The sequence below is a fragment of the Mus pahari genome, chromosome 12 (assembly GCF_900095145.1).
Source record: "Mus pahari chromosome 12, PAHARI_EIJ_v1.1, whole genome shotgun sequence".
NCBI lineage: Eukaryota > Metazoa > Chordata > Mammalia > Rodentia > Muridae > Mus > Mus pahari.
Genome location: NC_034601.1, coordinates 87,397,832 through 87,417,634, shown reverse-complemented (window position 1 = coordinate 87,417,634; position 19,803 = coordinate 87,397,832). Strand labels below are relative to the sequence as shown.

The 19,803-nt window shown below is 44.1% G+C and overlaps 1 protein-coding gene across 4 annotated transcripts in view; it reads right to left on the bottom strand.

Annotated features, from left to right (window-relative positions):
- Positions 1-19,803, bottom strand: part of Igsf5 (immunoglobulin superfamily member 5) — a 48,705-nt gene that overhangs the window by 8,549 nt on the left and 20,353 nt on the right. For 2 of the 4 annotated variants that reach the window (XM_021209838.2, XM_021209840.2), the window contains 5 exons: positions 18,845-18,985; positions 13,744-13,768; positions 9,800-9,900; positions 8,290-8,363; positions 2,319-3,075 (listed from right to left, as the gene is read on the bottom strand). In XM_021209838.2, the coding sequence (XP_021065497.1) occupies positions 2,980-3,075; positions 8,290-8,363; positions 9,800-9,900; positions 13,744-13,768; positions 18,845-18,985 (437 nt within the window). In that variant the 3' untranslated portion in view covers positions 2,319-2,979. Of the gene's footprint in view, positions 1-2,318; positions 3,076-8,289; positions 8,364-9,799; positions 9,901-13,743; positions 13,769-18,844; positions 18,986-19,803 lie in introns of those variants that run through there. The other 2 variants (XM_021209839.2, XM_029544797.1) reach the window with 2 other exon arrangements.

The following is a 19,803-nucleotide window of genomic DNA, read 5'->3' as shown; positions in this document are numbered from 1 at the left end:
CCCTCCCTTCCTCCCTCCCCCTCCCTTCCTCACCCCCTTTTCCTCTCATTCTCTCTCATCTCTGTCAAACAGAGTTTGTTTCAACATTAAAACCTGTCGTCTGACTGCCTGTACAGTACTAGCCATGAGTGACTATCGACCACTTGAAGTGGGCTGGTGTAGCTTTTATCTTGTTTCATTTTTTAAAACTTAAGTTTAAGTAGTGTTATTTGTCTCTGCAACAAGCAGGGGCACTGAGTGACAAGGAATGCCATCTTGATCCTTCATTGAATAATTTAACAGAATTCACTAGAATCTATGATTAGGTAACACTTTCCTCCATGATGAAAAGCTGCCATTTTAGAAGGAAACTTCTTGAAACAGGATGTTGACCTAAGGGTGAAACACTCAATCTGGCAGTGAAACTTTTAAGATAGGAAGTGAACAACTCAGAATAGTTCCAAGGAGTCCCTGAAACTGACCAGATTCACTAGGCCCTCCTTCCCATGAGTATATAAGTGGTAGAGACTGCCAAGAGTTACTCTCAGAAAAGCTGAGCTACCTGCAAGAGACTCAGATAAACCCTACAACCTGGAAAGGACACTGTGTAGCCTCTTGAGCTGTCTGTAGGTAATGCAGTGAGTCTCAAGACTTCAGATCTTGTGAGCCATCACCCACGCTGAGGTAGGCTTTTGTGATGCAGCTGTCCCAGGGTGATTTCTGCTCCTGTAAGTAATCCCTCGCCCTTATTTCTGTAAGTAGCCCCAATAAAACTCACTGGTCCCCCAAGTTGGATTGTGGTACCATCCACACCTTGGTCAGTTGTGGGTTCACTATCTAAGGTGAATAGACGTTTGTTCTGTCTTCACAGGAATAGTCTTGACACATGTAAAAAGTCAAATTCTACCTTATCAGTAGCAAGTTAGCCATGGGAATGATTGCTAGCCAGCAGAGAAGTCTGTACCCAACTGTTTGGATAGCAAGATAATAATGGTCCTTCCTCTGAGTTAAATGTGAGTGCACCAGATACAGGCAGTATAACTAGATGTAAAGGGGAATTGGAAAGGGCAGAAATTTCATCCTGAATCCTAACCTCCATGTTAATTTTACATGGGACGAGAAGGACTCCTGACTTACTTCTTAGAAATTGCTTCATTTCTAAATGCTGTAATTCTTTGAATTACCACCCTAAATCTTAGCATTGAGAAAGGCAGCAGAGATGGCTAGAGAGCTAGAGAGATGGCTCAGTGGTTAAGAACACTGGTCTTCCAGAGAACTCAGGTTCAGTGCCCAGCATCCACATGGCAGTTAGCAGCCAGTCTTTAACTTCAGTTCTAGAGGATGTGATGCCCTCTTCTGGCATCTATGGGCACTGCATGCATGTGATACACACACATTAATGCAGGCAAAACACCCGTATACATAAAATAATACTTTTTAAAAGTGGCACCGATTCTCATCCTTCCCTCACTACAGGTATCTCCTCGCTCGGTGGAGAGCAGTTAACACACTCATAATCAGTCCAAGAGCAGAGAATAAGGGACTGTGAAATGCTTACCCTAAACAGGCAACTGTATCACCCCCTCACTGGCCAGGGCTCAGGAACCATCTCAGAAGAGGGGACAGAGGGACTGAAAGAGCCAGATGTCAGGGGAGACTGGTAAAAATCATTGCCTTCTGGACCCAGCAGGACTGCTGTACTCATGAATTCACAGCAGCGATGACTGCCTGGACAAGGCTTGTGCATGACCCAGCCAGCCAATATCACAGCATGAAAGGCGTCCAGGATGGTTTCACGTCAACTTGACACAACTATGGTCATCAGAGAGGTGGGAGCCTCAATTAAGAAAATGTCTCCATGAGACTAGTCTGAGACAAACCTGTAGGGCATTTTCTTAGTGATGGATGGGAGAGGGCCCAGTCCTTTCCATCCCTGGGCTGGTGGTCTTAGGTTCTATAAGAAAGCAGGCTGAGCAAACCATGAGAAGCAAGGCAGAAAGCAGCTTCCCTCCATGGCCTTGGCATCAGCTCCTGCCTCCAAGTCCCTGCCCTGTTTGAATTCCTGTCTTGGCTTATTTTAGTGATGGACTTCAATGTGGAAGTGTTAGCCCCCGGTAAGTTGTCCATTTTCCAGTGGACAGCCCTACACCCATCCATATACAGCAGAACTGGTTGAAAAAGAAGAGGGTATGAAGTTGGAATGGGAGTGTTGGGAGGTCTGGGAGGAGTCGGAGGAGGTTTTAATATCACAGAATGGATAAAAGCACATTGTGTCCACCTATGAAATTCTCAAAAGGATGAATTAAAAATACAACAATAGAAAAAGATAATACAAGGTGTTTGGCTTTTCATTTGTTTATTAAATAGTATATGTCTCTTTCCAGTTCTTTCATGATGCTAGCAGAATGTGAACTTTGTCCCTCATCAGGCAGAATCCACACCTAATTCATCCACAACTGTGGTGACAAGGATCAGGGAGCACATGGGAATGACTGTCTTCCGGAGAGCATCAGGACATGCACATTGACATTGCCTCTCCTCTTATTGCATCCCTGAGCTCCAGTTGCCAGTTACTTACAAGATTCTAGCTGTTAGGATCTTGTTTCTGTAGTAATGTTCAGTAACGTCCCTAGCTGTGAAGTACACATAAAGACCATATTACCATGATCTCAAACAACAGAAGCATTTTGAAGGTCATGGCAGAATCTATATCTGCCCTTCGTTGGATTGTCAGGAGTGTCAAGTCATGAGGAATGTCACCATGACAGATACTCAGGTTTTACTTGGCCACCTTGAAGAATTCACCAAAACCATGACACATCTCAAAACCAAATTCTTCTTGGAATTCAGGGAAAGCGATTCCTCCTGTCACTATAAAACATCAGCTCCGGTGTCTCCGATGCAGACTCCTTGGCAAAACTGAGATCCAGTCTCAGGATACGGAAGAGAATGGCATTGACTTGGTGGGTGTGCACCAAGTACAGCCATGAGAAGTCTTTATTACACTAAAGTCACATTTCTGACCTTCTGAGGACTGGCGATGTCAAAGGAAACCCGTGGATGAGTTGCTGGGCCCAACCGTTGTTTATTGAGTTCCTGGTAACAAAGGTAGACGGGTCAGTGTGCTAACTGGCTGGGCCCCAGGCACTGTGTTCATCTGACAGGCACTAACCTGGGAAGATGCACTAGGGAACAGGGATGAACAACTGTATAGAGACATGCCCTCTCCTCCTTTTTCTTCAGCAAGACATGCTCTGGGTGCTTTCCAAGCCCAAAGAGCAAGCTCATTCCAAGAATCCAAGACTCATTTTTAACAAACCAAATTACAGATGCAAAGATTTTATGTTTAGTTTTGTTTTGTCTTCTAATCTCCCCATGGAAGTTCTTGCTTTACCTGGCAGGTGTTTTTTTTCTTTTTAAACATAAGATATTTATGAACATCTTCAAATAACACACATTCCTTCTAAAAGAACAGAAGCAACATGGAAGTGCTGACCTGAAAAACGCCACCCCCGTGTCTCCTGCGGCATTGTGTGACACTGGTTTCTCATTCAGAAACCTTCTAAACTAACCCTGGCTCCTCTACAAGGCCAGTGACATCATCCCAAGAGGATGTGAGTACAAGCCTAACATGTGCCCTGTAAGCCCGCCACCTGGGAGACTGAGGCAGGAGGATCGTGAATTCAAACTACTCTGAAGCACACAGTGAGACCCTGTCTCAAAAGCAAAGAAGTTATGTGAAACCCATTTTCCCTGCCTGCCCTGAGGATAGCAGGTTCAGACTGCAGGGCACGGTGAGCGCATCGAACATCTTAAATAATGCAGCGGGGCAGGATGAATTATTCAGCTGCAGCAGAACGTTGTGGATCTTGAGTGGGAATCGTCTCAGGCTGCTGTGTGGCTTTCCTTTACAGACTCCCAATAAGGAAAGAAAGCCTGCTTGGTGGATGGGGTGTCATGCTGGGGGTCTCTCTGGAGGCTCCTTCTGCCGGGGGTGTTGGGGGCCTTTGCAATTGTTTGCCTCTGTTTACGCGGCTGGGGTGTACACATGCACTGCCGCTTTCTAAATTTATCACAGGTTTATTTCTGTTTATCTCAACAGGGGGAATGGATTAGTGGGGAAGGCACAAGCTGGGTTATGAAACATTCATATGCCCTCGAAAACAGAATGGTAAAGTGACTGAATTGCTAAAAAACCACCAGAAAAGTTGACTGACTGCAAATGAAGGCCCCAGAAGAGGAGGACAGACTGCCATTTCTGTTGCATACTTACCTAGGTAGAAGGCATTCATAAAGCCCATGGTTTTAGACCAAAATAGAAAAGGTTTGCTTGTCCCATGAGCTGTTTGTGATTTGTAGCAAAAATTTAAAGCCTTGTGAGTTCCATACTAAGATGTGTCAATCATGGTATACCTGAGCTCCGTCGACCACTACAAGCTCTTACTTAGTAATCAATGGCCATGTTCCATATCCTAACCGCACACCCCGTCTTGACAGGAGCCAGCACTGAAGAGGCATCATGCTTGGCAAGTCTCCATTTTGGTAATCTCTTTTTTCTTTCCAACTTTTCTAGACATTTAATGCCTGAGCTGGGTTCTGCAGCCTAAAATCTTGTACGTCTAGCCATATTGAATGTAGTATGTCTTGGGATACATCTAAAACACTGATGACTATGTTTTTTCTGCTGCAGATGGAGGGTATTGACCCTCGAGACCTTGTGCTTAGTGCTGGTCACTGCACCCAGAAGCATAAGAAGCTCACTGCTGTGGACACATAAGGCGCAGCTTAGGCAGCCTCCTAGAACTCAGAGAGGACACTGCCTTAAAAATATGCTGCCTGTGTCTAAATGAACATTTTCCCCAAGCAGGTCGCCTGAGGAACATGTGAAAATACAAGTTCTTAGGCCTGCTCTTGTCTGGAAGAGCCCTAAGGGCTTGCACAAGCACCCCAAGTGATTCTCGGATATGCTGCACTGATTTATCAGGGTACCAGGCTCAGGTTTCTATAGGAGCCATGTATACCTCATATTCAGCCAACATTCTTTAGGAATTCAAATGTCCAGCATTTGGAAACACACCCCCGTGTTTCTATCAGGATATGACATGAATTGTGAGTATAAATTCCTAAGATGAAAAACCCCTGGGACCGAAGAGATGGTACAGTGGTTAAAATATGCTGCTCTTGTAGAGGACCCAAGTCCCATTCCTCAAAACTATACAGTGACTCACAATCATCCATAACTTCACTACCATGAGTTCTGACACACTATTCTGGTCTCTCTGACAGCACTGCACATACAAGATACACATATACACATGTGGGCAAAAACACTCATACACATAAAACAAATAAATCTTGACTACTCCAATCCTCTAGGAAGACCCCACATGGGGTTGAACAAAAAGGAGTTCCAGGCAATAGGGGATTAGGCAGTTCTGAAAGCCTATATCTTGCACCATTGATAAAGCTTACCATCCTCTGTGGTGATCCACAGCAGCCACTGTTCTCCTTAAGATTCCGGCCACAGTGGCTAGCTTTCTGTGGGGAGTACCTACAGCCCCCCTAACACTCTGTCCTTGTGACAATCCTTACCCTTATGAAGTCGTACAAGGTCTCTGCACTGAAACTATCAGAAAATGATGAAGGGCTTGACTCAAGAGCATCACCCCCACCCTCACATGTCTTCTCCATGGCATTGGACAATACCACTCTAGACTTCAACTGGAAAGACGGGGAACAGGAAAGATTTGCAGGAGCTGCTCTGTCAGATGGGGTCTCCCAGCCTCCTGCTGCAGGGTAACTGTTGGATATAGGCTATGATTAGAGTCATGCCACATAGTCCAGGATGAAGATACACATGTAGAAGCTCTCATCAGCCTGGAGATGGAGACTCAGGTGTGTGGAGCTCAGAGGTACTGGAAGCTGGGGGCATTGACAGGAAACCTCCAAATAGCCCCAAACGCTGCCATCTCTTGAGCTGTAAGTAGCCCTGAGATCCAGCTTGGCAGCTACTGTGCTGTTTACAGAACCAAGCTTTGCCTGTTCCAAGTCCTATTAGCAACAAGCAGGAGCCTCTGTTGCCGGTAGCATCCTGTGTCTCTATGGATAAGCCATTTTTCTGGCCCAATGAGCTCCTCAGCAACCCAGATGAGGAAGAGTACTGGCTGCAGGCTGGCTCACAGATAGAGAGCTCAGTTTAGACTACAGCCTTTTCAGACTATGATCTGGCTGAAAGAGGGGGCTGGGTCCTCAAAAACAGTACAGCTTGTATTCAACAACTCCAAACCCTGACTAGCCAGCATCCTAAGCTGGAGAAGAGCTGGAGTCCAAGGCATGTACAGGAATGTCCTTGTAGTAATGTGAGGGTGCCTGTGACAAACTGGAGCCACACTGAAGCCTCAGAAGAGACAGTGAAAAGACAAGGATACACTCTCAGCCACATTTCCTAGCTTTCCAAGGGCACAGATCAGTGCTGGATGGAAAAGGGCTGGAGGATGGAGGGTACACAGACTATAACATCCTTACAGGAGACAAAAGCTCTGAAAAACACTGCCCATCACCCTCAGGAGACTCCCAGACTCGGCTGAGATGAGGGACCTGGCCTTCATGAAATGCTACAATGTTTGAAGTGCTACAATGTTCTGTCTTTGATTTTGCCCCTGCCTTCTGTCAAAGCAACAACACAAGTATCTTACACATCATGCTTGCAGCTGGGTGGCCCCTCAGCAACCTGTCCTTATCAACTCATGATCCAACCCAGGCCGAGCCACAAGGACCGGACATACAACACTCCCCACAGCCTGCCCACTGTTCCCTTTAACTGCCACCTCTTGGTTACCAGATGAGTGCTTCTAAAGAAACCCTGTTTCCTCCACAACCCCCGCCCCCCTCCCCGCTTGGTCCAGATCCATCCAAAGATGCACAAGTCCAGGATCTGCTTTAATGAGAAAAACTGACCTCTTTGTTTTCCTGCCACTTAGCTTGAGGAAGTGACTACAGTGTGTACTAGGAGTGTGTACTCTGTCACTGAGACCCACTTTCATTTGTGCCACAGTCCCCCCTGTATCCTCTGCTGGCTTCCTGTGTCCCCCTAACATGATTTAAGTTTCCAAGTTATCTAACTGAGCATCAGAGTCTCCTACCTACTTAAAGCCTGAAAGATCTGTCATTGTCAGAATGCAGGCAGGCAGCTGGATCCCAGAGATGGGGAGACAAAACACAGTCCAGAGCTTCCTGGAAATCTAAGTGAATCCATGTGACCAAAAAGAATAATCAAGGATCACAAAGGCAACACACTCGATGCCACAGCCACAAGGCAACAACTGTCACTGCACAGATCAAACCATACAGTGGGTGATTTGGAGATCTAAGGCAATTTCTCCAAAAGGGACGAGAAGAGAATTCCTCCTAACTGGGACCTCAGGGCCTGCATCTTTCTAGGAGTTTTATTTGTACAGGTCAGAGAAAGTTGCTGGTTATGTTTTGCCAATTTTTAAGATATAAAATATTTCCTGCATATTAATTCCAACTCACACCTGTATGACAACCAGTGCTGACTCTGTATTAGAAAAGGAGCATACTGTCTTCTCACAGTTCCCAGTTGGTAGTTTAATTATTGTCTTGTCCATCAAACACAACAGACTTACACATTCAACTGCACACTGAGTCTCCATGATGACGTCTCATGGAGACCTCAGAAGCATTCCACATTTTCTCTTTGTACTGAAACCCTGTCTCTTAGCAATCTGTCAGTGATAGTTACAACCTTAAGAGGTTCCAGACATGTTCCTGACCAAGGATTCTTCCCGTCTCCACCTAAACTCCAGTCCCAACCAGATCTTCCCCACTCTCAACCTCATGGCCACAGACCTTATATGCATAGCAAACCACACTTATTCTCCTGCCTTTCAAACCCAGCACCCAGCATCCTTCCATGAGACAAAGGGTCCAAGGGCCCAGTGTAGCTGTGCACTACGCAGATTCAGGTAGCCGGCACAGCAGAGCTAACCCAGGTCTTAGAGACTCCTTCTAAGAACAAACTGCAAGCTGAATGGTGCTCATGACTTAGTTGGCTTGGGTCAGTGTTTCCCCAGTCAGAGTAGATCCTTTCAAACCACCAGACTAGACTTACAGCCACTGCTGTAGGAAAGCAAGAGATACTTCCTCTCGGTGCCCATTCCTGACAGGCCGTCTGCTTGAAACTGGTAAGGAAGAGAGCCCTTCTTCCACCATAAATTTTCAGTGTGTGCCTACCACAAGATATGTGTTTTTAAATGGAAGAAAAAAAATGTACAAAATGTTCTACCTCACCTGATAAGGAAGGCTACTGCTGCGTTTTTCTGGAAGGCTGACTTCGGCAGATTTAGGAGGAAGAGATGCAGTCTCTGAAAGAGAAGAATTGTTTTTTCAGTGTAATACATGATTTTTTTTTTTAAGATTGCATATTCTATTAATTGGGATTCCTAACTAAGCACACTTGCTCTTAAGGAATTCTGGCATAAAATAATCTCTATAGTTTAGATCCAGAATGCCCCTCCAGGCCCATGGACTAAAGACTTGGCACTGCTGGAAATAAAGAGTGCTTCAGGGGCGGAACCTAATGGGAAGAGGTTAGGTCTTAGGGAAGATGGCCTTAAGGAGAATGTTGTGCCCTGGCCTGTTCCTGTCTCTCTCTTTGCTTCCTAGCACCATGAAGTAAGTACTCTGCTCCAAGATGCTCTGTTCACCACAGGCCCAAGCCTGTGAAACCAAACTGAATCTTTCCTCCTCATCTTGGCTGTTAAGCTCAGAATTCCACAGATGTCAGAAAGACGACAATGGTACTGTGGATATATGGTTATTTCTCTTTATATTACATAAGTCTAGAGCCTCGGTGCCCTATGTATGTGCTGTAAAAAACATGGAAAACTGACTTAAAAACTCAGTTTCTTTCTTCACACATTGGTCTTATCTAGACACAAGATGACCCATGGCTTCAGTAGCTGACCAAGGAAAATAAACGCAGGGTAAGGCAGGGATTGGGAGCAAAGAAGTTAGGTTTAAGGCGTGGTTTTGATCACACTGTTTGCGAAATGCCCAAAATATTAATGAATACACAATGGCAAGAAATCCTGGAAGAAGCTGGGTGTTTTCAGGTGCAGAAGCTCATGTTTTGGAGAACTTCTTAATGTGACGTAGAATCTCGGATGTACAAGGGAGGCATCATGGGTAAAGTCAAAGAATGGGGATACTGAAAACCAGAACCCCAATCTCAGCAAGGGCCACCTGGTTGAGGGTCTTTCCTTGGGGCTCCTGTTGCCAGCCCATGTGGTTGAGATGCCCTTTCTGGGTGCTAAGGAATGGCCTGTGCCTCCTTCTCACTTGCTGCATCCTTTCAAAGCCTACTACTGTGACATTGCTTACAGAGTACCCACCCCATAGTGACAACATGAAATGAGACTCTGCACAAAGACTTCTCAAAGTAGTTTAGCCTTCCAACAATCATTCCATCTACTGATGGGGAGCAGAGTTCTACGTGCCTGTTGAACTTGAGTAGGGTTGAGTTAGGTAGAAGTTACCAGCAGTAAGTTAAAGGGCCAACTGATAATTTTAAAGAAAAATTACAGGAGAGAAAAAGTCTTTAAAGTTATATTTTTTTAACATTCAAAGAGGAATATCTTTATTGCTAAATGTACTCCTAGACTTCTCTTAACTTGAAAACTTCTCCTAAAAAAAGCTATCCAAAGACTAATTGCTCCCAGGTTCTCCTGCTTGAGACGCTGGTGACATCAGCCCACACATCCTCCTCTGTAGATCTTCCTGAGCCCAGCCTGGTACTCACGTGCAGCCCTTGCTTCATCCGAACTGTACCCATAGTTTTCCTTTCCACTTTTTAACTTTGTCTCGGGATCTGCTGTGTTTGTCCTCACGTTTGCAGATTTCCTGGAATTAGATCATCCCGGTTACAACCTCTGAGCAGAGGGAGTCAGCCTGTGCATCCGTGCATGCCAGTGAGATGAAGAAACAGGCTCATCATGGAAGGCCTGTGGCTCAGCTCCCCGGTGAGTACTCAGCTCCCAAAAGTCGCTAAGTAAAGCAAGGGGGTCAGTAACCTATAACCCCTGAGCCCAACTAGTCTGCCATCTGTTGCTGACGCACATGGACACCTGCCTGAAATCACAGTTTCTGGTGCTGCCTTCATGTCACAACAACACAACTCAGTGGTTGTGGCAAAGACAGGGCTGGCAAAACCCAAAATATTTACTGTGCATTCCTTGTTGGTCCCCAAGGTAAAGCAGAATCTGGTACAGCTTTATAAGGGAAGAAAGGTGAATAATGGAGAGCCAGACAATGAAGAATGTTCAGAATCAGCTCCTAAAAACATCTGCTGAGGAAACAATCATGATACATACAAAGGTGTGCCTGAGAGACAGCCACACCTGAGCCACAAACAACACAAGGGCCAAAGTGAGTCAGTGATAGACTTCCATGCTGACCATAAAATTGTGATAGATAAGAGTTAGCTCATGCCAGGGCCAAGAAGTGGGAGTGGGTGGGTAGGGGAGCAGGGGTGGGGGGGGAGGGTATAGGGAACTTTCGGATAGCATTTGAAATGTAAATAAAGAAAATATCTAATAAACTATATGATTAGTGTAAACAAAAAAGACTGAAGGAAATAAAAGCCACAATTTCAGTTTCAAAAAAAAAGAGTTCGCTCATACTCAGGGAGATAGTGGACACTGGGCTCTCTTGGGACACTGTGGCAATCTTCCAAAGATGGACACGCACACCTACCCTGTGGCCTGGCTCTCATTGCTTCACAGATGGCACAGAACTCTGAATGAGATGGGCAATCAAGTTCTCCACAAGGACACTGGAACACACCATGCCCAAGCCCCACAGAAGGCTGGGAGAACATGTCCCACATACAGCAAGAACACAGCATTATGTCACTGGAAAATATCCTCACCCACATTACACAGTGTGGATGAGCCTCAGTGTACAAAGCTCTGGGAAGCAGGCATGGTTGAATGACCATGTGTGACAATCATCTCTATAACATTCACGTGGGTCTAATCTTACGGTGTGGGAAGAGATGCCACAGGATGTCGCCTTTGAGAGATGAGGAGACAAGGCTCTACGGGAGGCTGGGAAGAGCTTTGTGGGACTACAGATTCACTTGTTGTGAATTTGGGCAGAGACCATAGCACAGGTGCTTGAGAACATCAGTCATACTGTGTATGTACACTTTCACCCACTTACATTTGTGAATAAAAATGTCATGAGATCCATCACTTTGTAAGGCAAATCTACACTAATAAAAATGTTTAAGGATATTTAAAGTTAAGTGTATGTGTGGGGGGGGGTATGAGGGGTGCTCACAGGGGTGAAAAGGCAGTATCTAGGATTGGTCATGAGCTGCCTGGCACAGGTGCTGGATTCAGGTTCTGTGCAGAACAGCAAGTGCTCTTAACCTCTGAGCCATCTCTCCAGCCCCGCTAATAAAATTGTTTTAGCTCCTATACTGATATACTGGGTTGTTTATATTTTTCAAGCAGAAAAAGGAGATAATGAAATGACATATATGCCTCTCATAAAACAAATGAAATAAAACCATCTGAAGAAAAATAAATGACCAGATGAAGTGCTATTTGTTAGGCAAGTATTTGTTAACACAGATAATCTTCAGAATAGTGTCAGGCAAAAAGAACACACTGTAAGATAATGGTTGCTATGGTACAGATTGTACAAAATTCCTGCATGTACATCTCTGCTTATATACAGGAACATACACATACATATAAGCATATAAAAACATAGGTAACAGTAATTATCTCTATACAATGGATCTACATGTGACATTAACATTGTTCCCCAGACTTATCTGTGTTTTTCTTTCCTATACTAAACATATACTGAATCATCAAAAAATATGCTTGATTATTTTAATGCAAAAATTGTAAGTGGCTGGAGACTGCAACACAGACAAATGGAAGGGATAAGATAGGGAGATGTGGTCAGGCAGTGAGCCGCCTGTCAGCCCCAGGATAAGGCAGTCTGTTCTCAACCTCGAGCTGCACACAGATGAGGAACCCGGACCTGGGGCCAGCTGCCCTGTCTACACCCCTGAGTCTTCACAGAGGAAACGTCAGAGATTATTATCAGTCCTCTGCCTCAGTGGAGTTTCCACAAGGTGGAAAAGGTTTATAAAACCATGGTGAGAAACCAGTAAGACTGGAACCCTGCAGAGCTCCAAACAGCAGCCGGCTGTGTGTGACAGAGAGAGGGTCTTAACTGTCATTCTGTTGTCATGGCTACCCATGTGGTTGTACATGCCCATTGCTATTCTTCACCATTTTGCCAAATAACTCTTCCTTGCTTTTCTGTGCCTTGAAATCATGAGATCCTGAGAACAGAATCAAAGACTGTGGTGACAATCGACCCTGTTCTGTGGTGATCACCTAGTAACCATTGTCAAGAGAAACATCAGAATATGCGCCAAGATCTGTTTGCTTACCCTCCCTAGCCTTAGTAAGGCCCCAAAGGGCAGAGTTTTCAGACCATTGCTGGACGATGCCTCACAATGTAGCGGCTTCTCTCAAACTTATTTTGTTGCTGTTGCTGTTTGTTTTTTAAACGAGCACCAGAGAGCAAATGGAGAGAGCCTGCCACTTGGTAACCATTATCTATCCATCCATCTATCCATCACTAGGACTTTACACAGACCAAAAATTCAAGTTTCAGAGCCTCGAAACTTTATATTATCTAATAAATACCTACTACTAGATGTGTCTGCAGACATCTTCAGCTAAACTATGTGTCTAAAATACCTTGGATAACTATGTGATTCTGGAAGTACCACAGACATCACAGAACCTACCATATATTCCCATGAACACTTGCTACCATGTATTCCTGTGAACACACTGGCTACCATGTATTCCTGTGAACACACCTGCTACCATGTATTCCTGTGAACACACCGGCTACCATGTATTCCTGTGAACACACCTGCTACCATGTNGTGAACACACCTGCTACCATGTATTCCTGTGAACACACCGGCTACCATGTATTCCTGTGAACACACCTGCTACCATGTATTCCTGTGAACACACCTGCTACCATGTATTCCTGTGAACACACCAGCTATCATGTATTCCTATGAACACACCTGCTACCATGTATTCCTGTGAACACACCAGCTTTTGTGTATTCCTGTGAACACACTGGCTATCATGTATTCCTATGAACATATCAGGTACCATATATTCCTGTGAACACACTAGCTACTGTGTATTCCTGTGAATCTTGACTCAGTTCCCTCAAAAGTGTTTGCAGACACTGTGGATGGTTATGGAAATGGGAGGATTTTTTCATTCCTGTCTTCTCAGTGCTGGGACAAGCCACTGACTGCACCTAATTTTTCTACTAGAGCAATATCACATACCTTATAGGCATCTGTCTGGCTTGGCTTGCTGTCCTGCAACAACCCTCAAGTCCAAGTGCAATTTCTGCAGGTGTCTGACTTAATGTAGGCAGGACAACAGCCAACAGTCACAGTGCACAGTGTCCTCTTGTGGGGAGAGTTGCAAATGTCAGGTGATCAGGGGACAGTTCCCCTACCTATATTGGTCTCTGTTATTCTATAAGTAGGGTTGCTTTATGAATTTGTAATTGGCATGTTTTTCAGAGTATTCAATGTCAGTACTTATTGAGTGATATAACCCTTCACACCTTGTTGTCCCCTGCTTCTGACTTACCTTTCCATTTTACCTTTCTTACCTTATTTCATTTTGATAAGTAGATTCTGAAAAATAAAGAGGGAAAGAAAGTCCCATTAGCAAAACGAGGGTAGGGGGTTCTAAAAATAAATTCTCACTGATTTTTTTAATTGATTCCCTGACTTTGAAAATCCTCACTTAGACCCAGTTTGTATGCAAAGTTACCTTGCCCTGAATTATTAAATGATTAAGTCCAAGGAAAATAGGTTCAGTATCAGAAAAATAAATACTCTATAGGTACTTGAAAGATAGTAGATGGCCCCTGTGTAACTAGTGAATACTAATTGAGTTTGATATCCAAGATTATACAAGTTCCATCACCAAGAAAAGTTCTAAGTCACAGAGCCAGCGACTCATTTGGAGACCAGCATCGGGATACAGATCTGAGTTTATTGCACAGCACATAAGTTTATATACAGTCTTTGAACCAATCTCAAGACCCTAAATCATCGGCCAGTCATATCTTCCCACACCATAACTGGTTGCTCACTGCATGCCAGCCCATCAGAACCATATTCTCAAAGCATACTGTCATCTGACTTAGATACCAGTGTTACAGCACCTTGACAAAGAAGGCACCTTAAGTTGCTACATCTGAGTTCCTTAACGCTAAGATCCATTTTCAATCAGGTTCACATACAAGTTCGTGTACAAATAGTGTCAATTCTGACCATTGCCACACATTATACATACATGTAGGGATGTGGAGGTCAACCTTGTGAAGGAAAAAGTGGGATGGAAAGCGAGGCACCAGAGGTTCCTGCTACTCCTTGAAAAGAGTCCTGATCTGCCACGCACAGCATTAGATCTAAGGTGGCTCCAAGAACACCAGTGAGACAGCAAAAAGGAACAAAAGCCAGGGTGGTGGCTGCCTCCCCGTCGTCACAGAAGTCATAATACAGAAGTCCCAACATGGAAGTTCTAACAGGTGAAGATGCTCCCCCCACCCCTTCTGAGTAACCTCATCAGGCAGGGCTTTCATTGGACACAGTGACTGTGTGGCTAGATATGATTCGCCAATGATTTAGGGTCTTCGGATGGGTTCAAATGCTGTATATAAACTTATGTGCTGTGCAATAAACTCAGATCTGCACCCTGATGCTGGTCGCCAAAGTCTGGTTCCCAGAATTTCATCACGTGACTCTGTTGCCTCTCATCCCCTATCCTCAGTCCTATAGACACACACACACACACACACACACACACACACACCAATACTATTCCTTCCCTAGCCAATGGTCCCAATCTATGGACCTTTGAGCTAGAGGTAAACCAGAATCTAAAACTTTAAGCCACCTGCCAAGTCTGTGTACAGAGTTCACGTTTCTTTACAGCCTCACTCTCATAACCAGGCCTTCCATATACCAAGCTCTGCTGAGGTCTAGATAATATCCATTTTCCTTATTATTCTTCCTAGGTAATAGTCTCACCTATTTTCAGTCTAATAACATCATCTGATTCAGGTCTCAAACTAAACTCAGAAACTCTTTTATCTGCATTGAAAGGATCTCTGGTCTCCTCCATCAAAACTCTCTAATGATGGGGCAAGCCATATGGTCCCCACTCAGGTGCAATGGGTGTGGGGTTGGGTCTTTCTCTCTACACTGCCATCCCAAGGCCTCTGTGTAAGATGAGCAGGACCCTCAGCCATCTTCAGTCAGTTTTCAATTAACCAGCAGAAGACTAGAAGGCACATTTTATTAACTGAAATTATCATATTGGGAAGACTCAGAAGGCCATTGAATTTTACAATTATGTTAATATGCAAAACAATTTCACTGCAGTCACATCTGACGTAAAGTGGGTTATGGCCAGTCTCTGTTCACAGCCCCAACCTAGACCTGTTGCAAACAAGACAAGAAAAGAAATAGCTCACACTAGCATCGGCCTTTTACATTGAAGTTACATTGTCAGAAGCCGACATAGGACAAGTTAAAAACTAGCAAGTGATCTTCCTGAGATGATCCACCTTGGATTAATGATCCATGATGGATTTGCTCTGATAGGCTAGGCCCAGGAGAAAATCATTTTAGGAAAGATTCCTGCTATTAATATGCTTTTCCTGTTATTATTAAACATATATAACAGTCACTAGGTATTAGCCCACCCTTTTGAGCAGATCACTGCAGAAAAATGAAGATGCTACAAGATATCTTGTAGTGATGCTGTATAGACAAATAGACAACTTCTAAATTCTTAATGATGATCCTATAAGAATATCTAAAATCATATCAGTATTTATTGATCTCTTTTATAGTGGGACTTCTATTAGGCTCTTTCTGACCTGCTATTGGGTCAAAACTGCTTTGAGGACTCTGCCAGTCTTCCTGTGTCACCAGTTAATTACTTATGAAATAGTGAGCAGGCATCTACTACTCAGAGCACATTCCAAAAGGTTGTAAAACCATTAACCAAATGTCATAAAAAGGGAACTAACAATTTATTATAGGTGCTAGGACAGAAGATAAAATAATGACTGTGTTTATCTGAACAAAACTTCACTAATAACTTAGTTATGGTTTTTAACTCCCCATGAACCTGTGTAGCTGTGACAGGTGATGAATATTTAGCCAGATAATTATTCCTAATGCATATGCATATAAACAGTCTCTGTTATAAATTTCTATTTCAATTTATGATTTGAATTTATGCATAATCTTGTAATGAACTTGCATGATACCTGGCATGTCTCACTGAGAGAAAGATCAATAGAAAAGAGTCAGCAGATCACACCTGGTGTGATCACACCTGGTGCACACACTAAGTGATCACAAACTTAACAACCCAAGACAAGTGACAGACACCCAAACATTGAAACTCTGTTCTTACAAAAATAATAATTTAATGGCAGAAAGTGTTCAAATCAGAGAAAAAGACATAGATTCAGCACTTAGAAAGTTCTGAGCTGCCACATGTCAAATCATGCTTACGAACTCAAGTTTCAAACTGTCAAACTCTAAGACAAATCATCCATCATTCCAAACCTGACCTCCAAACCAGCAGAAGCTTCCACACCGCTGGGGGTGTCTCTGCAGACTCATTCACAAGCCCACAACGGAACATTTAGAATACCTCAGAATAGGAAACTGCCCTGAGGCATGTTCTGACCAATCTTATTCTAGAAAAACCACTGCATGCTAAATGTCACATCACCACAGCTGCCTGTCCTTACAAATAAGGACAGGAGTCCAGTAACCCAGGCCAGCACAAAAGTCTGAGTCATCACCTTTTCGGGTGTGGGAATAGCCTGGTCTCTGGGCGGAGTTCAGCAAGTCGTAGTGCAGTGGTTCTCAACTACATTCATGTATACACACATATATACACATACAATTACACACATGCATATGTGTCCTGTGACCCTGTATTCAGGTCCTCATGTTGTGGTGACCCCAACCACACAATTATTTTCATAGCTACTTCACGACTGTAATCTTGCTACTGTATGAATCCTAACGTAAACATCTGTGATATGCAGGATATCTGATATGTGATGCCCCCCTCACAGAGTTGTAACCCAAAGTTTGAGAAGCACTGCCCTAGAGGAAGAGCCCTCCCTCTCTTCTCTGTACCCCGTGGCTCCTTTCCAAGACTGAAGGCCTCATTACTTGGTTTCAGTTCTGTTTTGCGATGTTGCCATTACCTCTGCCCCAGCTCATTAAGGCAGAATGAGAGCTAAAAAGAATACAAATCTGTAGGCAGTGTGTGACAAGCTGACATGAGCAGGTGCCAGGGAATTACAAGATGGAGCTGATCCACATACCCATCATTCCATACACCAGTCACCTCTTATACAGAACACACAGAGGATCTATGTTCAAGCCGTGGTATATCGTGACTAATATGACTCCCCAGAACACTTGCTCCAATCAAAGCCTTGTACCCTTTGACCTGCATGTCCCGGTTCCTCACCCCACCTCTAGAAACCACCATTCTGCTTTGTTTCTGTGCATTCAATTGTTAAGTGTGCCACAAATGAGCAAAATCACACCTCACTTGTGTTTCTGTAACTGGGTCATTTCTCTTAGTGCATTCTACATCATCAGATTGTCAGAAAATTACAGAATTTACACATTTTTAGAGGCTAAATGATAGCCCCTTGTGTGAAAAAAGGTATGTATGTATGTGTGTGTGTGTGTGTGCATGCGTGCGTGCATGTGCATGTGTGTGTGTGATGTTTGACCCCAGGAGTGGCACTATTAGAAGGTGTGGTCTTGTTGGAGAAAATGTGTCATGGTGGGCATGGACTTTAATACACTCATCCAAGCTCCCTGGAAGCCGTATTCAACTAGCAGCCTTCAGATGAAGATGTAGAACTCTCAGCTCCTCCTGCACCATGTCTGCCTGGATGCTCCATGATCCTGCCTTGATAATAATGGACTGAACCTGTGAATCTGTAAGCTAGCCCCAATTAAATGTTGTTCTTATAAGACTTGCCTTGGTCATGGTGTCTGTTCACAACAGTAAAACCCTAACTGCGACAGTGTATATGTATTTGTATGTGCATATACATGTTTGTGTACATGTATATGTTTGTGTGTGCATGTATATATTCATGTATATATGTGTTTATGTATGCATGTGTGTAATTGTGTGTGTATATATGTGTGTGCATAAATACGGGCATGTACATATATGTGTATATATGTTCATTCATATCTGTATATGCACACACACACACCTGTGTGTATGTATGCATGAAGTACTACCTTTACACAGTCATCAGGTGATGGACACTCAGCCTATTTCCACAACTTAGCTATCATGAACATGGGAAGGCATATGTGTCTCTGACACACTTGTTTCACTTCCTATGAATATCCACCCAGCAGTGGAAGAGCTGGATCACATTGCATTTTTACTCTCTGAAGAACCTCTATATTGTTCTCCATGGTGGCCATGCCTTTTCACATTCCAGCCAACAATGTATAAGTTTCCCTTGCCAGCTCTTGGCCTTTGCCTGTGTAGCAATAGCCATCTGCCAGGGCACTGTGACATCTCACTATGGTGGAACTCATCTTTCGAAGATGTTGATAAACTCACTTACTCCAACTGCCTGTATCACAGATTCAAAGCCCATAGAAAAATATATGAAAGAAGAATACCTTCCTTTTCTCTCCTGGAGGCACAACAGCAACAGAATATTATAATCAAAGCAATGATCAGGATCAAGAGCAAGGAAAAGGCCACTGCCAGCAGGATGATGGCCCAGGTCGGCAGCACTGGGCCTTCCTCGCCAATGCTGTCTACAAGAGCAAGAGAAAGGAAGAGTTTAGTGATGTCTGTACCTTGTAGGCTCAGCTTCTAGTGGGTCCCAACTGCCTTATGTCTTCAGTAGTAACTTACTCTTCAGCCTGGTGCAGCAGCGCATTCTCTGCTACCTCTCTTGTGTGTTCAATGACTCAGTCCTCAGCAGCATCTCCCATCCCAGTATTTATTGGTACATGTGATTGCTTCATAACCCGGATCCAGTTACCAGCTGGTTGACACCTCTCACATTCCTGGGAGCTGGATATGGGTGGGCCAGCAAGGCAACTCCCAAGGGTTAGAGTTCTGAATAGCATGCTGGGATAGCCTTTGGTCAGCCCAAACCATGGACTAGAGAATGGTGTGGCCTGGAATCCATGTCCCCATGTTTTAGGACTCCATAGCCCAGAGGTCATTGGGGCACCCCAGGGAGGGCACAAGACCCCGGGTACACAGCTTTCCCCAAAGCCCCGCCAGAGCTCACCACTAAATGCATTTCTCTTACAGTCATGTGAGCTTTCCTCAGCTCTTCTGGAGTCAATGTCATTAGTATATACTTTGCCCTCTTAGCCAGTAGGTCTGGAGTTGAGAGACAAAGGTGAGGTGAGGCAGAGCAAGCAGGGATTGAGAGAAAAATAGGGAAGGAAATTGAAAGGAAGAAAATACATCATCATAGTATCCCAAATTATAGGATTTACACATTTTTAAAGGCTAAATGATAGCCCCTTGTGTGAAAAAAGGTAAAAATGTATGTATGTATATATGTATGTATGATGTATGTGTGTGTGTGTGTGTGTGTGTGTGTGTGTGTGTGTGT